This window comes from Boleophthalmus pectinirostris, unplaced genomic scaffold, assembly GCF_026225935.1.
Source record: "Boleophthalmus pectinirostris isolate CB_2022bp ecotype Guang Dong unplaced genomic scaffold, ASM2622593v1 HiC_scaffold_18, whole genome shotgun sequence".
In the NCBI taxonomy this organism is placed as follows: domain Eukaryota; kingdom Metazoa; phylum Chordata; class Actinopteri; order Gobiiformes; family Gobiidae; genus Boleophthalmus; species Boleophthalmus pectinirostris.
The window spans coordinates 15,362,641-15,388,528 of record NW_026571133.1 but is presented as its reverse complement, the minus strand read 5'-3'; the positions used below and the strand labels follow the sequence as shown (position 1 = coordinate 15,388,528).

At 36.0% G+C, this 25,888-nt stretch overlaps 2 protein-coding genes across 2 annotated transcripts in view; one reads left to right on the top strand and one right to left on the bottom strand.

Annotated features, from left to right (window-relative positions):
• Positions 1-17,697, bottom strand: part of cdk17 (cyclin-dependent kinase 17) — a 48,245-nt gene extending 30,548 nt beyond the window's left edge. The window contains exon 1 of the mRNA XM_020926222.2: positions 17,407-17,697. The gene's annotated coding sequence lies outside the window, so the exon portion shown is untranslated. The remainder of the gene's footprint in view (positions 1-17,406) is intronic.
• Positions 17,698-18,431: 734 nt separating this feature from the next.
• On the top strand, positions 18,432-25,103 carry phyh (phytanoyl-CoA 2-hydroxylase). Its single transcript, XM_055154196.1, has 9 exons — positions 18,432-18,644; positions 19,737-19,792; positions 20,595-20,705; positions 21,139-21,307; positions 21,522-21,598; positions 22,011-22,197; positions 22,971-23,120; positions 23,733-23,864; positions 24,477-25,103. The coding sequence occupies exons 1-9, from the start codon at positions 18,465-18,467 to the stop codon at positions 24,528-24,530; spliced, it is 1,116 nt and encodes a 371-aa protein (XP_055010171.1). The 5' UTR covers positions 18,432-18,464; the 3' UTR covers positions 24,531-25,103.
• The last annotated feature ends 785 nt before the right edge of the window (positions 25,104-25,888 follow it).

The following is a 25,888-nucleotide window of genomic DNA, read 5'->3' as shown; positions in this document are numbered from 1 at the left end:
AGTGATAAATATGCATAGGCAAGGCAAAGCTAAACAAGACAAACTAAACCACTCTATACAGTTTTCTATTATAGTACATAACTGTTTTGTATCAATATGTAGTTCTTTACTCTACTGTATCTTAATATATATTTTTAGCATATTGATATTCTTGAGCTTCAATATCTGTTTGTTTTTAGATCCATTTTCAATATCCTACAGCTGCTGTTAATATACTTTTCTGCTGCAAAAATATTTGGCTTTCCAAATAGGACCAATAAACACAGTGGCAACATAATAGTTTTAAACCACAAAGAAAATATATTAATAAAAATGCATTCAAAATAATGAACAAAAAATAAATAAAAAATCAAAACAAAGAATTAAAATGGGGCTAAATCAATCCTGCCTCAAAATACAGAAGTGAACAGATTCAAAGCAGGAATATCCTGGACGTGTGGCTACAAGTCAAGTCTACACCAGGACTGAATAAACTCTATGCAAGATGTAGGAATAAATCCATTAGTCCCTGTACCACAGTTTGAGAAACAAATAATAAAATAATACTGCAGATAAATAAATGTATTGGAGCCTCGCACGCAGTGAGTGGTTTGTGGGTTATAATCAGCCTTTGTCTCAATGTAACAGAGTCGGGTTTTATGTCCGCTCTAAACCAAAACAAAGAGATTCATGTGACGTGAGTTCAGACCACGGCAGCTGGCAAATACAACGACTGTGAAAAGCTGCATCGGCAAACTACATAACTGCCTCTGCTGCTACTGACTAAAGCTAATGTTACCAGCTAACTCAAAGCAACATGGAAGATTCTCCAGTCTGCAGTAGTGCCCAACCATCTGGGGATGATGTGGTTGTGTCCATGGGCAAGGCACTTCACCCACCTTCTCTGAGGTGATATGGATGGGTGATACAGAAAATGATCAATATACAAGAGAAGAAAATATGCAATATTTGACTTATTGCAAAAATATATTTAAGATATTATCTGTTAAGACTTACTTAAGACGCACTATGTCATTTTCCTGATGTGGTGGAGATTTTCCACCACTTGCTTATCTCCATGGAAATGTTATTATTTTGCATGTAATGTTCCACAATATGGTATTAAGCTTATCCATCTCCATGTACACAAGTGACACTACTGAGCCAAGTTACAGGTCAGATCTGTGAAGAGAGAGATAAGCTCACTCACAGCAAAGCTGCAAATGCAATTTTTTCTTTACAATATTGTCAATAAAGCTTTTTGAACTTGCAAAATAAGCAGAATGTTGAGGCATAATTTTTTTGTCCCCTTCTAACCAGAAACAGCTTTAAAAAAAAAAAAGTGCTTTTAGTTTCAAACCTCATTGTGAGAACGTCTGTGCTCTATCAGCATCTTTGAATTGTCTTCTATTGTATGACCTACATTTTCCACCCACCCCCACTCTTCTCCCCAAGTGCGTTTTGGACAAACTTCAAAGCCTCAGCCAAGAACGAGACACCAAGCTTAATTTTACATGCTAATAACGCAACTATATGCTGTCTTTTTGGTTTATTCTTTGTCGTTTTCTAACACTGTGAGAAGCATGAGGTAATACAATGGAAAATGTGGCGTTATGTTGGGTCTTGGGGCAGCTGATGTGAAGAGGAGGCGAGAGGAAGGAGAGAGAGTAAAGAAGGAGGATTGGAGGCGAACAGTCAGAATAAAGTCTTTGTGTTTGAGTAAAAAGCCATGAAATCAGCTAGATGACTGCCGGCAGGAGCATTACCGAGATGCAAACAGAGAAAGGGGATGGATATAGTGAAGAATGAGCTGCAGATTTAACTATACTTTGATGATGTCTATTTTAACTGGTGGAGAGTGGCAGTAAATGTATCTTGTCAAAGGTAAATGGAAAAAGATTCAAGCTATAAGACTGAAGATTGTAGGCGTTGACATATACTTAGGTCCCTTTAGTTTCATTGTATTTCTTTTCTTTTTTTTTTTCTTTTTTTTAATAGCCCAAAGCAAGAATGGTGTAGTAACTAGTCCATTCATTCATTATGTAATTTTCAATCCACAGAGTTTCATTATACTTATTACCATGTACTCTTATACTAGTTCTGGTAAATCATTCTAAAATATTCAGGAAAGGTTCAGTTTTTTTCCTTTCATGTAATCTTTATCAATAGTTAGAGACAGCACTTCCTAAAATTATGAGCAAACTTTACATAATTGCAATGAAATAACCTTTTTCAAAACCCATTTTAAAATAGTCTCAACATCAAACACCAGCTTCTCCCACTGTACGTCTACTCTAAGCCTTGAATTGACTGTCAAAAAAAGTGACACAGGCAAAGACACAAAGGGAAAAGTTGAACAAAGATGGAAGTCTCTTAAATCTCTAAAATCAAACAGTGATTAGGCAGTAAATTTCCTGCTCATATGAGAATCACAACAGTCCAAAAATACACTACTCTGCTGCAGGACATGAGTGAAAGAAACATGAGGAAGATCAGTGATAAAGTCATTGTTAACAGACTTAATTATGTAACAGTTATCCAATACTGCAGTGCTATAACGGGCTTCCTGTGACCAAGAAAGTGAATGGGTTATGAGACTGTTTGTTACTAACATGCAATCAGTATTTTAAAGGGAAAACACTATGATATTCAATAAATTATAAATCTCACTCAGTCAGAGAGAGAGAGAGACCATGCACATTTAGAAATACAGGGATTGCATGAACAGGTGAGCAAAGTGGATACCGGTAGTATATAAAATAAAATAAAAGTTCTGCCACACATGCACCTGAAATTTTAGGATTTCAGCAACATGTCAAGGGTTTATGAGGGAGTTATATATGGGTTAAATAGATTTAAATACATTTGTTGTCCCTGAGATAAAAACAGATAATGCAAACTACAAAAAACATTGGTATGCAAGGCTGTGGTTACATTAGTGAAAGTCTGAATACTTGAATACTTTATTGAACTGGAGACATTTTTAATGATTCAAATATAAAATAAAAAAGCAAAAAAAACCTCTTTGGTCAATAGAATCTGTGCAGTTCATAAAGTTGAATTTAATTCAATGCTAGATATTTTCTTTAATTGTTACCTAATCATCTAAGTCTAACTGCTAGACAGTCATATATATTTAATTAACTTCTATGAACCTTTCTCTGGTCTTATATTCACAATCCCTTCCATTTCAGAAGGAACCAGCTCAATATGAACTTCATCTTGAAATATATCTAGCATGAGCTGTCCCTCTGGTGTGCTCACTATTTGTCCTTGTAATGAACAAAGAGAACTTCAACTCAGCAGTCGCCTCCTGTCTTTTCTTCAGCTTGACTAAGCTATAAAACATCTATAAATAGTATAATTTTATCATCATACCTTTTCTGTGGTTTGTCTTAAAGGTGAAATTTGAACTACCCCAGGTGCGTGTGTCTGTAGATCATGTCTGTAGACTCTGTTTGGTTGTGACAGCGTTATGTTCTGGCCCCTCAGGTGTGAGCAGAGATCAGAGTGGACCAGAGGGAGTTTCCCCACTTTTATGGTGTCCATTACAAATCAAAGCACCACTGTCCCGCATGACCCTCCATGGACTTCAAAGGCCCCAAAAATGTCACCTTCCTACAGGGCTGCAGGCTGCAAAAAAAACTATACTGAAAGGTGATCCTTATTTAAATCTGTAGAAGTTACATGTTTCTCTTAGTCTTACATCAGTGACTACATTTTCACAGTAAAAGATGCTTTTTGGCCATTAAACCTATAAAACATTATCTGAGTGTGTTACAAAATAGACATATAATACCAATGTCAAGGAGAATGGACTTGAAAAACACAGAGAAGCTTCATGGATTAACACTTGCTGATTTACATTGGTGGGGATCCAAGCATTTTGAGAAGAAGAGAGAGAGGGAGAGAGACTCAACTAACTAGAGGACTACTCAAGTGTGCACAGTAGGGCTAAATACATGCCCTGCCCATTGATAAATGACTAGGCAAAAGCTTTCCAAAGTATTAAGATTTAACACACAAACAACTACACCCATATTGTAAACAGAAACATGTGTGAATGAAACAAAACACAACTCTGGGTATGATTATGTTGAAGTAACAATATTATATACATAGGATTTTTAAATGAAAAAGCAGATTAGACTATCCATTCACTTCCAAAACTCAAAGTAACTCTCTCCATGCTTTCACCTTTCTGCTGATAAAATATTAAGCAAAACTAAAACACCATGGACTAATGAACCAACTAAAGGACTACATCCCGAGAGTGCAAGTGAATCCAAACATAACTTCAGGGATGTCTTGGTTGTACATGTATGATATAAAAGGCTGAATCAAGGGAGTTTTGCATAATATAGGACCTTTAAACCCTCTGACACTCTTCGGATGCCAACAGCTCGGTCCCGTCTGACCCTAGTCTTACGGAGCTCGAGGTTGTTCCAGCTCTGCCTCTGGGCCAGTCCTGCCCCTTACACAAAGGCTCTTTGAGTGCATCCTCCCTCTGCGCTCTTCTGTGCACGTGTCCTCACTGTGCAGCAGGGAGCAGTACTAATGGGACACTACAGAGCTCAAGCTGCGCTAAAAATGATGACTCGTTTTATGGTGTTTGCCTGGAAATGGTAAAAACTGCATTGCTGTAAATTGCATCTAAAGTCACTGATTAGTTTGGGGCATAGTTGTATTGCCTCTCACTGAACAAAAATATGGCTTGTTTGTAAGCAGCATAAAAATGAAGATTTGTAGAATACATGATCCATAACCCAACCATAATAAGCTTCCAAATGATTTTAAGGAAAAAAAAAACTCAAACTAAGCAATGTCATTTTGCACACTCTTCCTGGACTTCGGCATGTTTTGTATAATATTAAAATCAATAAAAATTGAATTAAAAATAAAATAAAATCCGTCAAACTAAATTCAAATGAACTTCTATTAAACCAAAAAGGATTTTTATACAGTTTCAGTTTGATGACATGTTTTACACTTCTCACTCATACTGTGCGGTCTAATACGTCAATCTGATTGTGGGCTACAAAAACATCCAGACGCAATACTTCAGATGATTACACTCGAGTTTGTCAGCAGCAACTTCTACATATTTACATACCAATTTAGATAAGCAGTGGTTTTGTGGTGAAGATTGTAGGAATGCAAATAAAACCAAGGCCCAACTGCATCAAATAAGCAACTAAGGCAATTCAGGAATCATGTATTTCAATGAAGCGTTCAGCCTTAGCACGAAGCACAGATGTAAACAGCATGTAGGCTTGTCACAATAACAAATTCTGAAGCATGATATATCGCTACATAGAAATATTGCGATAAATGATAATACTGAAACTAGGCCTGAGCTGCAACAAATCAATGGCAGAATAAACTTATATTTAGCCATACAAGCTATTTATCCAACACTTCAAATGGCTAAAAACGCTCCACTTTTGCAAAGAAAATTTACTCATGATAAACACTACTGGGTTTCAGATGACATTACAACATCCTATAGGCCTATATTTAATACAGATGTGGGGGAAGCTAAAAATAAAATTGTTCAAATAAATAAAAAAAAGATGTTAGATGTAAGATATAGCAAGTTCAAGGGTCTAGTTAAGAATAGAAATGATTAAGTATCATATTTGTTTACCTTTTGGATATTTCATAGAAAAGTACAATTGTACAATGTAATTAATTGGAAAAACTGGCTCTTGCCCCCATCTGGGAGTATGCCATCATCACAGTCCAAGCTGAAAACTATCAACTGAGCTCAAAAATATAATTCAAAATATGGAAGCTGGAAAAATATAAGTCGATATTGTAATTATTGTAACAGGCCTACCAGCAAGCAGCGTTGTCTCATCATTTTCTTCACCACATGATGAAGACAGACACTGCCTCAGGACAAAGAGCACAGTTTCTCAGACCGATAGACTCATCTGCTCAGCAACGGGAGGCTCAGGGCGAGGCAAACATGCAACCAACAAGTAGTTGGATAGAGACCACCCTTAATTACAGTGGGAACAGAGAACAGAAGATTAAGATTTTAAAGTTTGTTCTTGTATTTTACTGGATACGGTTTCTGACACAACAAAAGATGAGCAAATAATACATAGTCCATTTAACAAACAAAAATAAAAATTCTGAAAAACAAATTCTCTTCAGAACTGTAATATTGGGCTAATGTGGTTCAATGCCTACAGCAAATCAACAAATTATTTTTATCATGACACCATTGCTCGAGTCATACTGGATAAAACAAATTGCTTTCCAGATTCAGGATTGTATAACCTAACCGTTTCCGATAAAAGTTGGGTCCATTATATTCTTCTGAGCTTTAATGCCATTTTCTCCCATATGATAGACCAGACTAGTTAGTTTCATTATTTATGGTTTCCAAGGGTATCTGACACCCTGACTGTAGAAAAGGCCATTTACCATTTAATGTAATTACCCTAACGTCAAAACCGCAATTGTGTCTGTGTGGGGTTTTTTTGTTTGTTTTTTCAAATGAATGATTGTGTGCAGGTTAGATGATCCTCTTATCAATAGTTCACACCAGCACGAAATCGATCCTCTGGCCCATCTCTGCAGCTCTGAGGAAGAGAGGGCCACTAATCTAGGCTAATGGAGTAGAGAGGGCAAACATGTTGTGCAAGGGGCCCACCAGAATGACAGAAAAAGACAGGGTAACCTTCAAACAGGCTTGCTGTCTTCCTGTTTTAATCAAATGCAACCCACTTAGGCTTTACAGATAATGACACTCAAGTACAAGCTGGAACACACTGGCCTTGTGAGGGACTTAAAAGAGACAATTCAAGGATATGAACACAAAGTTTGTGAAATATTTAAAAGGTGCACTATATAGGGTCCACTACCTGCTTTTCTGTATTGGAGATGGTTTTGGGATGTTCCACAGTATGGTATGCAACATAAGTATCACTATGGAAACATTAAGGTGACAATAACAAGCCAAGTTAGATGTCAGATCTGCGGAAAGGCAATCCTGCTCACAGTAAGAATGTCAGGTTGTCCAAGTATTTTTGTGCAATAAAACACATGTAACTGAATAAAAGCAAAAAAAAATGTAATGCACATTCAGAGAAAGGTCATGGAATCTAAGTATTTCCAAGATTATATAAAGACCTAAACCAGGTGTAACAGCAAGGGACCAGCTTGTGAATAATGAAATAACAATTCAGCAAAAAACAAGACAGAAATTGTGGTAACCTTGGATCCAACATCAGATGTATGTATGTAATTTTGCTCATAAGTTAATGCTGTAATCTTGTCATCCTGTGGTTATATTGCACACTTGTTGATTCCCAGCCAAATTAGCTTGATAAGCATCTATGCTATTGTACATAGACTAGATGCAGTGTCCGCTATGTTGCTTCTGTGAAACCAACACCTTCTGTTCCTCTTGTTACATAACAATGTAGTCTCAGTATCACTGCACAAACTAACCAGGGATAATGAGGCGCTTCCGTTCTCTCCTGTCTCTCTCTGTCCCTCTATTTCTCTCCCTCTCCCACTCTCTCTACCTTTCTCTCTATTCCTCCCTCTCTCCCCCACTCTCTCCACCTTTCTCTCTCCCTCTTTCTCTCTCACCCATTCTCCCCCTCTCTCACTCCTGCTCTCGCCTTCTCCCACCCTCCCTATCTCTCTCTCTCTCTCTCTTTTACTCACATATGGATGGATGAGTAGTTGTGAAAGTTTGGTCAGTGGATCCACATGGTTTTAGATGGAACATTCCAGTACAGAGATGGGAAACTGTCTGCTACTTTAGAGAAATACTGTAGTGAAAAAAGCCAGTTCTTTCAGTTTTTAAAAAGGTCCACAATCAAAATATACAGTATATGTGTGTATAAAGATGTGTTAGGTTTCATTCATTTATATTTATTTAAAACAAATTTGTGGAAATGCAAGTAAGGGTATAACCATGTGCAAACGTAGGTTAAATAAAATTAAATACTCCACTAAAATATGCTGTTGATGTGTCAATTTTCCTGCTAGACCAAAAATATACTAGCAAACCACACGTTAAGGCTGAATAATTGAAAATAATAACACTTATTCTCTTGACATAATAATAATAATTACAACATTTTTCCAAATCCCATAATGACAAAGTCTTTTGAACTCCCTTGGCTGTGGCTTACATTTGCCATTGATGCTGCTACTGGATTGAAATATCATTAGGCTAACACCCACCACCAGAAAAACCAGAGCAATGCAAAACCTCAAAACTAGATTTATCTTTTCTCATTTCAATATTCCCTCTTCTCTTGCTCACTCCTCCTCCTCACAGTTCTAATTTATGGCAACCCAAATATTTTCCAAGTTTTCCCACAAAATCAAGCACCAAAGGACTAAACATTTTAAATATCTAACTGAGATTCTGAATAAAAATGAAATGAGTGAACGGCCGATATGTATTTTATTTTTTTGAGCCAATATCTGATATAAATCTGATATGATATTTAGCTTTTAAATCCAAGGCCCATAACTTTATCTACTTTACTTTAACTTTGAGTTGAAATAAAGATCTCTACTTAACTTTTCACTTTAGCAACAAATGATAATAAAATGTATTTATCTGGAATATAAAATGTGTTCATATCAGTATGGAACGATGTTATCAGCCAAAACTGAAATATACAAACTGTATCGATAACGGCCGATGCAGTTAGCCCATTGAATTTTGTTCCATTGTTAATATAGTGAAAAAAATATGTTTTGTTTTCGCTGCAGTCCAAGGAGGACGAAGGAGCAAACTGTCCATTTTGTGCCTCATTACAATTTAGCTCTAATCGTGAGGAGAAGTTGTTTAAAGTCATGTGCTTGTTTACATTTTATTGCACCATTTAACCAAATCTGATTTGAATGAGGAAGTGAGGACATTGCAGCTTCATGCTCCAGCAATCCAGAATCAAACAATTTTTACAGCAATCCAGAATCAAACAAGTACACAATTGGAATAGGTTAGGCCAGTGTTTCCCAGTCTTTTTTGTCTCGAGGGCCCCTGAGATTTGGCTCATAATCCAAGTACCCCTAATTCAATTCTAGGTAAATAAATATGTTTAATAGTGTATTGTCATTTGTTTCTTGTTTTAATGATACTGACATCTTGAATCCTGACAAATTATTCTCAAATAGGTTAAACTGACAAAGAAATAATATTCAATTTCATTTTCTTTTAAAATCTGAAACCATTCCAAGTACCCCCTAGTTAGTTCACGTGGACCCCCTGGTTGGGAAATACTGGGTAAGACAAGACAGGTTTGAAAAGATGTGTATTTACTGTATGGACAACTTCGTTTTAACATGAGTAGATGTACACCCCATACATGGCTCCTGTATTTAACATTTGTCTGGTGCTCAGTAGTGATAACTGGTGCTCATTGACGCATAGGATATTGATTTAAATCTGATTACCACAGATTATCAGTACGCTGTGGCCCTTCTTTTAATCTCAAAACACTTACGTTAAAAGATGTTCCTATGTCTGAAACATGAATCAATGCACAAATCATTTCTCAGCTCATCTCCACAATTTGTTTAACTTACCCAAGCATTTCTGTCATAGTAATAGCAGATAACAACCCTGTATGAGCTAGCAATTGAAGATAGCACCAAAGACAGGATAATTAGAAAGATTAAAAACTTTATTAGAGACAGAGGAATTCAGATTAATAGGCAACATAATAAGTGGGGGTTATCTGAAAAGCAGCAATTGAACAAGATAACAGTGTGCAAAAATAATGAAAGGGTTTCATCTTTTCAATGGGACAATTAAAATGAAATATGATTGAGGAAAATATCACATAAAAGAAGGCAGATGGTAAAATGTTTGTAGGACGAACAAACAGAAGCTGACTGTACTTGGCAAAGACTTGCTGTTCTTACAAATGCATCAAGAAGAGGTAGCTTGTACAAACAATGCAAAGAGATTATTGCTAAAATTGTGGTACGTATGTATGTATGTATATTTTTTTAAGTGGTTCTAAATGCCATACGAGTATTTAAAACCCAATACCCAATGAGCAAACTCAACAACTTCAAATTTAATATGACAATACCACAAGACATTGATTTTCCAACCCACATAAATGTTCCATACTGAAATTAATTTGTTGCCGACCACTGTTTCTGCCACAAGTTCAAACCTCCTTGTCAAATCCTGATCTCGTCAGCTCTGAGAAGCTAAGCAAGGCCAGGTCTGGTTAGTACTTGGATAGGAGACCTCTGGGAAAAGCAGAAGCCACAGTGGGGTGTCAGTGGTAAAAAATGCCATTGTGTCCTTTGGCAAAACACTTTGCCCACATTGCCTAGTATGAAAGTGGTGTGTGAAAGCTGTAATCTAAATGAGTCATACCAGTCATATTTCGTACCCTCCGTTAACCTCACAATGTTCTGCTTTATTCTCTCCATTATGATCTAATACAACAAAGAACGCACAGTAAATTTCTATCCGATTTGTCCATTGTATTGAAATAATCCTCTATTGTGCTAGGGAGTAAAGGGAGAGAGAAAGAGCACTGAATATTTTAGCATCGCAGGTCTCCAATGACACAACAGCAGTGCTCCCCAAATAAGGGAAAGTAACTTCATGTAACTGCTAGGGTTTTCATTATAAGGATTGTCATTTGTCTGAGCGCATTATCCTCTGCAGTGTCCACAATGGAGCAGCCTAATCTCCCAGATTAAACATGGGCCAGTCTCAGTCAAACACTTAGTGAGGGCCAATGGAAATAAAACTGCACTGCAAAAATAATAATCCAAAATTACATCAAACCTGTTTAAATCAGAATGTAAATATTGATTATATGACTCAAGATACAATTTTTTTCAATTAAGTGTTGTAGGAATTTATAGAAAACAAAAATCACACTGGAGTAACAAAATTGCACTCAAGTAAAAAGGTATCAACAGTATATTTACTTTACTATTTGAGTATATAACTTGAATTTATGAAGTTAAATAATGAAGATTTAATGCGTTAAGTAAAGCTAAACAATATCAACTCAAAAGTACTGCTCTAATCAAAATTTTACTTTTTTTTATCTCACCCATTTCTTTTCCAGTGTGTACCAGAGGTACAGGACAGACACTGAGACATGAAGTAAAAGATGATCTTAGTCATGAGGCAGAAGTCAGATTTGATTATGCTGTTATGACAATAACTGAATATAAGATGTGTGGAAACTGTAGCGTGTTTGGCAAAGGGACTTAATGAGTAATTTTCTCCTTACAGCAAAGTTCCCTGGTTTTCTCAATCAACCAAATAAATGTACATTGATAGAAAAAGCAAAGGAACTAAACAATGATTAAAAGCTATTGCTATTGATGCCATTCTATCACAGTTACATATGACAGCACTATACGGTCTTCAACATGTAGCTGACATTTCGCCTCAAGTCATTTTCCCACTGGTGTTTCTGGTTAAAATGTGCAACAGCATGGAAGTAGCAGGCAAGTCTGAAAATAATATATCATAAAAACTAAAATAACATAGTGATGAAAATGTTAGATGAGTTGCAACTATAGTTCAGCTAAATGTCATCTGTTTTTTTTGCATTTTTTCAGTAACACAGTAAAAGCAAATCAATATCTTTTATCAAACCAGTGTATTTACCTCCTCAATACAGTGCAGCCAGGTACAACATGGTTATAACTTGTCTACAGGTTTAATTGGACACATGGGACAGAAAAGAAAAATTGACTTTATTGACCAAACTACTGCTACTACTATATGCAACCCTCTAGTACAATACATGCAGGTAAACTGAAGACCAAGAAGGAAAAGAAATTGGCAAAGTTAGTGGCTTTATAGTAAAAGCTGTGTTACTTGTTGTTTTAACTGGACAAATGAAGTTATGTAATTTAATTTTCCATCATCTTGGACACAAACTGTATACATATGTACTGCTTAAAAGATTTCTTGAACTCAATTGCACGCTTAAGAAATAAAATATGTGTTTTATTTTGTTGTTACAAATAGCCGGCTGATTTAATATTTGGGAAAAAGTCAGTATTAATTCATTGTGCAGCTTTATTTTTAAACAATGAGAGAAATTAGAAACTAAAATGGGTCACCATAGCCTTCTCTCCATGGACTACAATGAATCCTGCAAATGAATAAACACTGATTTTTATTATGCCCAGCCAAACAACCAACATGCAGTAAAATGTTTTCCTCCTAAAACAACATAAAATATTTTTCTACAGTTATATTTGATTTGAATATTCTATCACTGCGTCTTTCACAACCTAACATCCTATCTGTCACCCGTGCATCCACCCACACAAAAACAGGTAACATTTATGACACATTTATTTTGTTTTTTTCCAACCAAGCTACTTCCTCCAACCACCATCTCCTCCACAATGACAGTAGCATCCACTTTGAGGCAATATGACCTAAATACTGGATTGTGTATTTCTCCCATAAAAATAGCACTAAGAGTGTGAATGAGACAATAGACTCACACCACTCTACATTCTTTGCATGGTTAGCATAACTTTCCCTCATCACTGCATCTGACTGTGAAGCTGAAGTCATCCCACGCTAAAATTGTACGCAGACCAAGAATAAGACCCTAAAAACCCAGTAATTGCCACCTCGCCTCCACTGCTGCAAATCCACCCATAAGCAGTGAACTGACAGCTGAAAACTGCCCCACAAGACGTAAGCTAGACCAACATATGTGCACGTTTTACCATGTTCTGGCCTTTATTGGGTGAGGAAAATATATAGCAGGCAATGCAAGTGCACCATTAGGGTTTAAGAAAAGCTAAACTTAACTTTTAACATACAGTATACAGTTGCTATCATAAATTACTAATTGACCCACTTTGCTATGCTTTGCTATGTTAGCTGTATTGTTTTGTTTATTTTTTTATTAGGACATAAATAAAAGAGCTTAATAGGAAGCATTGGATACATTTTGTTGTTATAACTTATGCAGCCAGTAATATAAAACAATGCAGAAGTCAAGAGTAAGACTTGGTTGTCAAGGGCAACAGCATTTTAAACCTGAGTCCCAGAAACTGCAGGCAGCTCTACAAAGTTTCCCACGCTTTTCTAAAGACAATCTTGCACGATTTTTGTGGAACATAAGCAGCAATGAGCTACTTGATGAGGAAATGATTATTTGGCATTGGCGAAACTATAGACATCACATTTTCTAAAATTCACAGCTGAGCAAGTGAAATGTTTTGACAGACTGAAAATGTCTGATATTACATAACTTTTCTCTTTTCTCTTTTTTCTCAAAATTTCAACTCCCACTCTAAACACTTTGCATTTTTAAAACAAGCAAAAACAAGGAGAGTTTGAAGGATTTGTTAAAAAGGGATACGCCATTCTTTATATCTGGAGCTTATGGGTTTCAGACAGGTTCATCCGTGTAGCCACAAAGGCCAAATTCAGGTCAATATGGTCTCATCATGTTATTGTTATTGTTATTTACCTCTATGCTCAAACACCGTTCCAAGCCAATTACTCCATCATGTTCTAAGTCAGTGACAGATAACCAATCACAGCAAGGTGTGAACTCTCAGAAGAAGATGGTGGTTCTCATTCTCATAAAGCATACATCGTGACAAGTATTACATTTACTGTGGTCAGTCTTAAAGTAAAAGCCCGAAAGAAACTGCAAACCCACAGAAAACATACTACCACCACAAGCGGAAAGGTGACATATATTACTGTCAGCAGTTTTTAAAAAGCCCTGAATGCCGCCATAACTACAAATGTTTTAATCCTTTTTTGTACAAATGTTCTATGACTTCCTAGACACAGGCAACATGCTCATTCAAATACTATTTGCATTTGCATCATGAGATGAATTAAAATGCTAAATTAAGAACATCCTTTGTGCACAGGCAAGGACTAATCTCTGTAGCTTATTAAAATGGCTGTATTGATTGCAGTGTTTAGGGTAACAAATATCAATCATACCAAAAGGATAACAGTTTAATTTCTTTCCTGATCATATAATGCCATCTGGCCTGGGAACGCCTCGGGGTCCCCCCGGAGGAGCTGGAGGACGTGTCTGGGGTGAGGAAGTCTGGGAGTCCCTGCTTAGGCTGCTCCCCCCGCGACCCGGCCCCGGATAAGCGGACAAAAATGGATGGATGGATGGATAATGCCATCTTGTTGCCTCAAGGCAAACAGTGGAAAGACATTCCATAGGAACTAATACAAATGGCATTTAATGTCTGTTTTTAAATGTTATGTTGATAAATAAAGCATACACTAAAATACTTCCTATTGATAATATTTATTTTTTGGTGGTGAGTCTGCTTGTCTCCTTGGAGGTGTTACTGCTTTCCCTTGATTATTACACAGCATGGAAATAAATATGATTTTCACAATGGAAACAAGTTAACAGATCTATGGAGAAGCAAGCCTGCACATAGTAAGAATTCATGTTTTTCAAGGTATTTTTGAGATATTAAACACCTTGCAATTGAATACATACAGCGCAAATATATTTAATGCTCTACTGTAGAACATCCCATGTAAAGAATATCACCATGGAGACAAGCAAGTAGCAGCACCTTAGAAGTTACATAGTGCACCTTTAATGAAGCAAAACAAGGCATTTCACTTTTGTACACTGTGTGCTATGTCAGAACAAAAGTAAAATGCACACATAGCATTGAACAGGAAAAAATGTTTGATGACTCACTTTGACAAATAACAGACCAATCTAACAACTTTATTACTTGACACTTTTCTAAAACACTTCCACAAATTGAAGTAATATCAAATTATAGGGACTTGGTAACCAATGGCAACAGCTTTTTAGTGCATCCCTGAGTGCATGAAGCGCTGTTGCAAAGCACGGTGGGATTTTGAACCATATTGTCCTAACCAATAGTCAATGTATGGATATTTCTATGTGGCTTATGACAGCCTCCTGTAGTCTGTAATCATCTTTCTAAAGTGGTGAACAGAAAAGCACTTTTATGGTCAATATTGACAGCCCTGGTCCAGAACATTAGACTTGCAAATTATCTGTTGTAGATTTTTATGTAGAAAACCAAAAGATATATAGCACAATTATTACCATAACATTTTGTCAATGCAATATTCAGAGATTTAAATATTCAAAAGTCTACCACTTTCAAGATCTCAAAATTTACTATTGATTTTGACACAAACTCACTTTCTAAGTAAAGGTATTAAAATGCACTGTGTAAAAAATTCTGTACTTCTGTAATATTACTACATGGGAACACAATATGTTATGTTGAAACCATTATGTGTTTGCACAAGAAATAGTGCTATTATAGATACATGTTCAAATGTATGTTATGTGCACATTTCACGGTACATGCTTCCGGCTCTTATGTTGCTGTAGTGAGCCACATAATGCAGGGACAAGTCAATACAAGCTCTGCACAACGCAGCCCCTGGACATGAGGAGGGGGCTGTGTCAGGCTAATTACACTGTCCTCTGAGGCTGTATCACAGAGCCAGCAGCATGCATCTGAATGTGGGTCATTTACACACAGAACAGAAATTACTATAAAAGCATCAAATATGACAGAAATTAAGCAATCAACAATGTAAATGCCAAAAGTAAAAGGCAAATTTGCATGCATTATTCTAGGTTTTTAAATTAGAATGAGACACTTTAGTAGCAATTTCACATTGCATAACTGAAAATGTATTTAAAACAAGCTTTATTATTGTCTTAGCTTTGATGTTGGGATGCCAGTATCAGCCCTTATATAAAAACCCAAATTCATCTCACCTCATATAACTTATATAAAGTTATTACCGCCTCAAAAACACACCTGGAGTTGTGTTTTGTTTCATTCAGATCATCAACATCATCACATCTTTCATATTTGAGCAACCCTTAACTATTAGTCTGTCTACATTTCCAAAGCTTAAAAGGCTCTGTTTCACCTTATGATTTCATGAAGCAGTACTTTTTAAGTTAACAGCTGTCTTTTATCTTTTGTTTAGTAAAGGTTGGCAATTCCAGGGCTGAAATTGTCTAAATGATTCTAGTGGAGGTGCACATATTTAAAAACATAGTGGAGCACTTCCTGCATTACTACATGACATTAGAAGGTGGAACAGAGTCCTCTCAGTTTGAGAGAAGAACTTAGCTTAAATATACAAGATTTAGAGTTAGACAAACTTTACTGATCGAGAAAGGAAATTATTTATTCATAGGGGTGTGCATAGCCATGAGTCTAACGATACGATACATATCACGCTATGCATGTCACGATACTATATATTCTGATATATCCCAATACTAAAACAAAGGACAATATATTGTGATTTATCAATAACGACTTCAAATAATATAGTCATATACAACTTCACAAGCACAAAATTGTATTACATGAATTCATGTTTTTATTTTTAACAGGAGAACAGTAAATGTAACTCTGGAATTTTTGTGTAATATCGCAATATATCACTAAATCGATTTTTTTCCCTACACCCCTATTTCTTTGTGTGTTAAAAATGTGTGACTTAAAACACAACTCCAGGTATATTTTTGATGAGGAAACACATTATAACAGATCAGAAAATAGCATAATATAAGTCTGGTTTACCTCATGTTCATACCTGTCTCACCTGTCTTCTCCTCAGACATTTTTTGTTTTATTGCCCTAATAAACTTCTTTTGATAAACAAACTTGACATAGTTATAAATTACAGTAAAATTGGTTAATCCTCTGATCTTACTGTAATAAAATTGTCAGATGACATACAGCTACCTCCCACAACATAGCATCAGAGAGCACCATCACTGATCACATCAAGTACCTCCTGAGCCAGTAGACTAATGCTTTCAAGTGGAAATGCCAAGCTTCATAAGCAGTTAAAAACAAAGAGACCCCAAAAGCTAGAAACACTTACAACTTACATTATTGACAAATTAATGCACAGGAAGAAAAAGGTGGTTTATACTTCTACAAACTATTTTGAATGGATATGGATTGATCACACTTATGTAATACAAAATCTGCCTTAAAATGGTGCATTATTAAGCATTAAGCTGCAAGAATCTCTATTTTATGTTTGCTATAGTGGTAAGATTGAGTAATTTACAGACCCTTATGCTTTATTTATTATATTTAAGTCTATAGACATGAGAATGACAGTAATTAGGCACCTAGCTTTATATTTGAACAAGCTTTTCCACACTAATCTGTAATAATACATTGTAACTGGGAAAGCCTTGCGATGATGATAAAATACAAGGCTCAAAGGATGACAGAAAAGCAGCGCATTCTTCCTCAGTTTTCGCTTCCTATGTTTTCATTTGCACTGGGTCTGCCAATGAACCTACCAGTCTAGTTCTCTTTGTAGAGATAGATGTGAACGGCATATGAGACACTGTGTGCGTGTAAATGTGCTGTCTGTTTGTGATCATAAAGAAAACGTACCTGAAAACGCTGAATTCCGTCGCTCCAACCCACTGACTTGTGAATGTGGAGCTCCCAGGCCCGGATACCTTCTCTTTATCCGCCCACTGAAGGCAGCACAGCCTCGGCTCAACAAGCTCCTCGTGTGCGCTCAGCTTCCGAAACCACGTACCGGAAAAGAAAGAAATATCCCTTTAGTTAAACACGGGGACAAATCTGAAGAATAACAGGCAGAGGGGTTGAGACCGATCCCCCAAAATGTCGCTGGTGTGGCGGTGGAGCAGTTTAAAGCTGCTGGAGGAGGTCCTCTCGACACAGGAGATGGGAGGAGTGCCAGCAACAAGAGGCAGCAGCGGTCAAGTTAGACATACGTACATGGAAACGACTCTTTCACAATAAAGGCGGATTGTTTTGTTTGCGTTTGGAACATTCAAAATAAAACCAACTTCCGGTTTTCAATATTAAAATAATTCACATTTTAATTTAAATGGTGAATAAACAATGATCGCTTTTCAAAGCAGGTCACCGTCTTCTCACCCATTTTTCTACTTCGTAAATCACATTCTGTGTTTTTTAATGTTAAACTTAGACAAACAAACTTTATTGTTTCACAAGAGAAATTCTTTGGACACAGTAGCTCAAGCATCACAATATAATAACAAAGAGAAAAAATATAGCCTAATTAGTAATTGTTAATAATACACTCAAAATACGCAGCAAAAACACTGGTGACTGGTGTTAAATAAGGCATGATTATGTCCTGAAAAAACACAATGTATTATTACAGAAATAAAAGTAAAAATTCTGGTAGCATTCTAGTATTTCAAATTATCTCTCTTTTTTTTTTTTTTTTTCATTTATGAATGATGGTGTGTGGTTATCACGGTCATCAGCTACTGTGTGATGCCATCTTGTGGTTGACTACAGTAAAAATCGCCTAAATTACCTATTTATTATTTAAATTTTAACGTTTAGAATAACGGTTTAATGGACTTCAAGTATGTTTTTAGTTATTTTCTTTTGATAAATGCACATGCATACGCGATTTAGTTCACTATAATATTATTTGTTGTATATGTATGTACTTTGTAGCGTGTTATCTCACATTGGTTCTGGTCATTAACCCACTTTTGCCTTACGCTACGTGTTCATTGCAACTAGCTAGGAGAGCTCCAGGAACAGTGCAGACCAACATGTCTCGGGCACCGGACAGACTCAGACATCTACTCGGACATCTTGACCGTCCTCCTGCCGCTATTGTATCCTTTATTTTGCCGGTGAGACTGGGCAGCGCTAGCCCGGAACAGAAACTATACAGATGGGGCTGCACCACCGTCGAGACCGGGGTCTTGATCTGCAAACCAGGCCTCGAGTGGGTTCCTCTTATTGTGTTATGGTTATTGCATTGTTGTAGTGTTAGCATTTATTCATCATCCAGACGAACAATGTTGGAAACGGCAGGTTGATATTGCAATTATCCTAGAAATGATTAGAGTGACCAGATTTTCAAAATAAAAAACTGGGGCATCCTTGTTTTGGGTTAGTTGGTAATCATGAAATTGTGAAACGAATGCGTAATTAAGGAGAATTGTTACTCGGCACTAATTTGAGTCAGTATTGTCACATTTTCTTTGCGCTGTGGTCATTTTTAAGCAGTTTTTCTGTACTTTATCTAAACAGATGACAATGCATGCCTCTCTTTACTGTTAGCAGGTATCGAATTGGTCAGAAATATGGATACCTGGGGCACTGGGACAAAAGACAGGTTTGGGATAAATCTGCTGGGACAGGGGACACAGGACTCAAAACTGGGACTGTTCCAGGTAAATAGAGACATCTGTTTACCCTAGTCAAACAGTAAGTTAAAAGTGGGACAAGCCCTGTGGAGCGACATAGTGGGAAATGATCAATTTAGAGCAGATGAAAAGAAAAAGACTACTATGAAACTGTGAGATTTTCAGTGTTTAAAGTTCAGTGGTTGTCAAACGTTTCACTCCAAGTAGGCCTCTAGTCAAATAGGTGACCTCTGAACCAGCTTTACTACAACATAAAAAACTAAACTGAGCTGAAATTGAACTAAACCTGCAAAACAATCTTTAATGCATCACAAAAGCATACACTGATATAATATATTTTTAAACTATGTTTTGTGGTGCTAGTAGATTAAAATAATCTTTACTTCTTGGGGCTTTAAGTCTATAATATAAGTACTTCAAGTACAACATAACTAGTGAATTATCTAAGTAAGTGAAATAAATCATCTCAACTGCACAAGGATAACAACAATTTCACCCAAAACATATTAAAAGCAGTTATTCTTCATGTTTTATTCCTTTACTGGTCGCCAACAGAGAGCTTCACCAACTGCTGTCCAAGCCTACACCCTCAGTCAGCCTTTGAATTTAAGGTTAGCCCTGTCTTTTTCTACAACTTAAGCATTTAACCTATATCCCTACAATATGATGCATGCATGCTGACATATCAATACAAAGTAATGAGTTAGTTTGCTAATTCCATTTATTTTCCCCCAACTGTACACCTTTTCCACTATTACCTATAATCTGTAAATGTAAAAACTTTTTTTTTTTTTTTTAACTTATTAATTGTCTGAGGAGCAAATGGTTGATTTTATTGCACAGTTTACAATTACAACTGACCTACTTCTTCCACTTATTTACATGAGATTCATCCTTGTTTTCTTATTGTATTGATTGACATATCTGGTTGTCCTAATTACTGTAAATTTGGGTTTTGTTCATGTCGGATATGTTTGTGGATTAGATGGTCACAGAGATGCTGACACAAAATTGTTATCTCACACCAGAAGAAAAAGGCTTTCCAAGTACTACCATCTGGACTACACCAGGTCCAGAAAAGGACTTAAATGCATTCTGTTCACATTGTAGAATGATTTTCAACATATTTGCTTTGACCAATGTGGCTATTATTTTTTTCTTCCAAAGTTTACTTTAAAGGTGCTATATGTACTTTTTCTGTTATTGATTCAATGATTGGACAGGGAGTAATTTCACTAAGAACATGAGGTGCATTGAAAAACTCATGGTCAAGGTCTGTGTGCAAGTGACACGTCAACAAATAAATGTCTGGATCAACAATCCCCAAATTACTGGATTTATTTTGTGGCTAAATTATCTTTGCCAAACATATGTATCAACTTCTGTCAAGTTCTGGTGAATTTTTATTTATAGATACACTGTGGACAACAATGTGCTGACTCCGGAGCAGAGGCTGTTCTATGAGGAAAATGGCTTCCTCGTCATCAAGAATCTGGTGCCGCATGAGGACATTGACAAATTCAGGTAAATAAAGTTATGTCTAAACACAATGGGATTTTTCACATATTTTTACACATTTGTTTTTACATTATGTGAGAAGGTCAACCTGTCTCTCGGTTTACTGTCGGTGTAGCTTTACATCCTTCTTATGAAAACTGTTCTGTTTAGCTGTACATATAACTGAAAGGTATTTACTCCACACTTTTTTCTTTTAATGTAAATTTTTTTAATCATCATTTATGTTTTGATTTGTCTGTATTGTGATTTTCTTAATGTGTCTTTCTTATTCTGTAAAGCACTTTCTTCATGTTGGGTAGATGATTACTATTAGTTTCTGGTTGGCCAGGTTCACCTCACAGCTTTGCAGACGTGTATATTCAACCTGTGCTACAAAACAATTCACAATATGCAATAATGCAATGGGTTTATAGTCATTGATATGTAATCTATTTTTCAGAAAGGAGTTTGAGCGTATCTGCCGACAAGAATTTGAAGTTCCTGGTCTGGTCGTGATGAGGGACGTGGCCATTGCTAAATCTGAGTTTGTCCCAGATCAAAGAGCAGTGTCCAAAGTGCAGGACTTTCACGAGGACCCTGAGCTCTTCCGATACTGCTCCTTGCCACAGGTAGTTTACTGTTGTATTAACCATAGTATTGAATATATCAACAATAACAACAAATAGTAAAAGCAGTTAAGGTTGTGCAATTTGGTGGGACATGGACATAACAAATTAAACTTTTGATAAAGCTTACAAAAAGCTAAAACAATGATTGAATGATTATTCCAAAAAGACTAATAACATATTAGTAAGAGTGTGTGTGCGTGTCTTTTTGTACCAGATCCTGAAGTATGTAGAGTGTTTCACTGGACCCAACATTATGGCCATGCACACCATGTTGATCAACAAACCTCCTGAGGTATGACATTTGGTGTATTACAGAGAGACCGTTCATCGCACCCTCATCAGCTTTTTACATTACAATATCTCTTTGCTTTGTGCACTCAAAACATACAATTTAAAATGACATGAATTAAGAATATTCCTTTTGATTCAAATAGTGTAAAGTATTATTTATTTACTTCAATTTCTCACTGGTTTCAGATTAGTTTATTTACAAATGTATAATATTAGATATTGATTGGTTCCTGTCATATTCATTTTTCCTGATATAGACACCATTTTGAATCTGCCTTCATTATTTATCTTCCTGATACCCAGGGATATATGTGAAGAGATGGGATAATTTGTATTAACCTCTTGTTTTGTCTAGAATTCAGATTTACTAACACACTATTATACAGTATTAGGATCACGTTTGTTGTCTTCTTTTAGGTAAGAAGACCTCTCGTCACCCCATGCATCAGGACCTACATTACTTCCCCTTCAGACCTGCTGACCGGATCGTCTGCGCCTGGACTGCCATGGAAGTTGTGAACAGACAAAATGGCTGCCTGGTGGTTCTACCTGGGACTCACACAGGGACTCTGAAGGAGCATGACTATCCTGAGTGGGAGGTGAAGACTAGAATTTAATGAAGTAGCACATATGGATCTGTAACAGTGGGCTGCACGGCATCTGCACTGCAATTATATTTATAGTATATATAGTTTGGGTCATAATTTTAATCATTATTGTTTTAAACAATTCATTACGAAGTTGTGGTCAGTCAGGCAATGAGATTTTGAGTGACCTATCTCATCTATTTTTAGAATATGAATTGTAATGGTATGGAAGGAGCAACAGAGCCAGCAGATGTTAGAGTAACCGCTTCACGCTGTCCTTTATTCCCACTTCAGTCTTTTTCCTCAACAAACTAACAAGCCCTGTCAAGTCTTTTTATTCTATTCTATTCTTTTGAATGATATCTATGCACCTTGCATTGTGTGTCAAAGACAAATTTCCCCTGGATGGACATTAAAGTTTATCTTGTCTTATTATGCTCAAAGTCACAGTCATGTGGGAAGTACAGGCTGTTGCTGATGTTTTGTGATTCATGTTCTAAACCAGCTTCAGGAGATCAAGTAGATTCAATAATTCTAGATTTTTATATCACATTACAGTTGTATGAGTGTTATGATTTTTTAACACATGACTGCAGTTAACTTTAATCATTCAGGACAGTGCCCATTGCCCGTTCTCAGAATACAAACAAATACAACAGTTTACCCAGGTGCATGGTGCAACAGGAAGGACATTAGTCCCTGAGTAGCATCATTGTATAACATTTAGAATACATGTTAGAGTTGGACATCAATAACCAAATCTATGAATACTTCCTTGATTTCAGGGTGGCGTGAATAAGATGTATCATGGAGTGAGGGACTTTAACCCGGACCATCCCAGAACGCACCTGGAGATGGAGAAAGGAGACACTGTGTTCTTCCACCCGCTGCTCATCCATGGCTCTGGCATGAACCAGACACAGGGTTTTCGCAAGGTACACAACTACATTACCCACAATTCATCTGGCATCTGAATCCTAGCACAAAATGCAATGGCTTTATTTTATTTTTTTATTCATTTACAGTTTTATTTGAAATGTTTATGTATATTTACAACAACAAATAAACAGTAGTTTATGGCTTTCAGTTTCCTCTTATAGGCAACGTTTAGAGTACTTTTCACCTTTCCAAAATATAGAATATGGAATAAAATATAGAATATTTTAAATGATTAATTGCCATGACAACTGTAGATATTTGTCATTCTGAAATCCATGTACTAGTATATACTTCAATAAGCCAACAGAGGGTTTTGCAAAGAAAATAAGTCTGATGTCTTCCATTGCTTAAACATGCAATTTAAGTTTAAACTAGTTATAGTAAAAGAGGTTTTTCTTCATACTACATGCCTCCTGTAGCCTGTCTAGTGTGGCTTAGTTTGTCTACAGATCACACCTGTGGTGCCGTGTTTGGCTCATACTTTTCATGCTTAAAATTAAAGATCCTATAATATGCAGTATTCACTCACTCAAGGGTTTAAGTTGTTATATTGTTGTTGCCTCCTTAAAAATTGTAACTAATTGTAATTTTTTTTTTTTGTTTTTAAGGCCATCTCCTGTCACTACGCTGCTGCTGAATGCTACTATATTGATGTGAGGGGAACTACACAAGAAAACATCGAGGTGGAGGTGAATGAGATTGCAAAGAGGCGGTACAATTTGGACGAGTTCAGATTCCAGGTCAGAGGCCACACACTTAAACACATAGTTTATCAAGTCAGCAAATATTTACAACTCAGTAGTGGCCTGGATAACAGTATCTGGGAGTAAACATGACAGCAAATTAATTATTACATGGACTTTTTGAGCTTAGGGTTGTGGTTTCTAAATTTACTTACACTAGTAGTCATTGTGGAATTGAAAACTTGTTATCACTTGGATCATGAATGTGGTGAAAACAGTTGTGGGTTTGATTCCCGGATCATGTGTGGAAGTTCACCTGTGTTTAGATTTCAAAAGATATTTCCCAGTCTGCCTTCTGTTCCCCTTAACTTAAAATATGCATCACTTCGGTGGCCCATATTTCTGTTTAGGGAATATTGCCTAACTGAATATTAATGTTGAAATTATCAAATTTAATTTATTTTTTTTATTTGAGCAAATTTTTACACCTTGTAACACAGGAAAAACATTTTTAAAATAGTAAATACTGCAGAAAACATGGCAATGCTCAAAAGGAGTAGGAAGAAGCAAACGCTTATTTGAGCCTACCTCCTTTCACATGAAACAATTATTGTTATCATCTTATACATGAGAAATAATTTTGTGTTGATATTTTGTCATGTTTTATAGGACGCTTGGGCTTTCAGAGCAAGAGTGGTGCAAGGAGAGAGGATTTCATTGTGAAGAAGAATATCAACATGTTATCAACACGGATGACCTGCAATGCTAAAGGAAATCTTTGAACAAGAAAAACAGTACATTAGTATAGATTGGTATAGATTTTAAGGATTTTTACTAATTTTATCCAACTTAAAAAAAAACAAAAAAAAACTATAAAACACAATTTTGAAGTGAGAATTTTTTGATTGGGAATTGGGTTTTTAAAGCAATTGTAATTTAAGCAGTGAAATACACTATAATGAGATTGGGCTAATATGAATAGCTATTACTCTTGCATTACATGTTCAACCAACATTGCTAGAAATATACTGTAGATAATATGTTTTTGAAAAATAGAAAACGATTGTAAAACATAGGATTTACTGCATGTTGACAAAGAGTTACTGTGAATTTTTTTAAGGAATGAGCACAGTGACTGAAGTGATCATGGATTAAGCAAGTTGGCTTTAACCATTATTGTGTTGCCTTAATAATTTTGATGAAGATGTGCCTATATTTTTATTGTAATTGTTTATGACTGTAATATCGAGTGAACAGAGTTTAAGTAATACATTTAATACAATACTTCTGAGTGTTCTGAGTGTTCATTTTAATATAAGACACCAAACAGTGAATATTTGTTAAGATATATAAGTATATATTGTTTAAGATAAATTACTAAGAAGATTTCTTAAGATTTCCTTACTCTAACTAGATAATTTCACTAAAAATAAAGTAGGCTGAAACCAGCAACATTTTTTTATGTAAAAAAATTGGTACTAATAAATAAATTCATATGAATGTGAAAAGTAAATGGAACTAAGAAGAAAACTATTGGTTCTAATTTAATTTTTCAGCACTTGAAGTTACTACAGACAGTGATTTAATATTGGATAGCTGTAACATTTTGATTTTGGTGTGAATGGTTCAGGCTAAATTATATGTGGCACGTCCTTCACATCACTTTACAAACATGCATTGGAGAGAAAGGTGACATAAGCTGTGTGCTGTAATGTTTATGGACACGGTTTACGGCAGCGTGCAATGGTCCTTTGGGGATTTGATTGTTTTTAAATGTGGGCCCACTTCTTTCCTGTTTCTCCTCCTTGTACCTGATCTTGCATAACTCAAGTCTATCGAATGAATAGATCTTTGTTTAAATGAGAAGAAATTTTCCAACTCATATAATCAGTTCTTTTCATCCAAGATATAAACAATCTAATTTTAATTTAACTGCCACTAGGAACCCATTTGTTCTGGTAATCTGCTAGCTAATGTACCTCTAATTTGTGTAGCAATAGCTTCATGGGTAGACACATTTTCCCACTAACTCAAAGGCTGGTTGTTTGATTCCCACTACTGATAATGCTATTTATTCTACT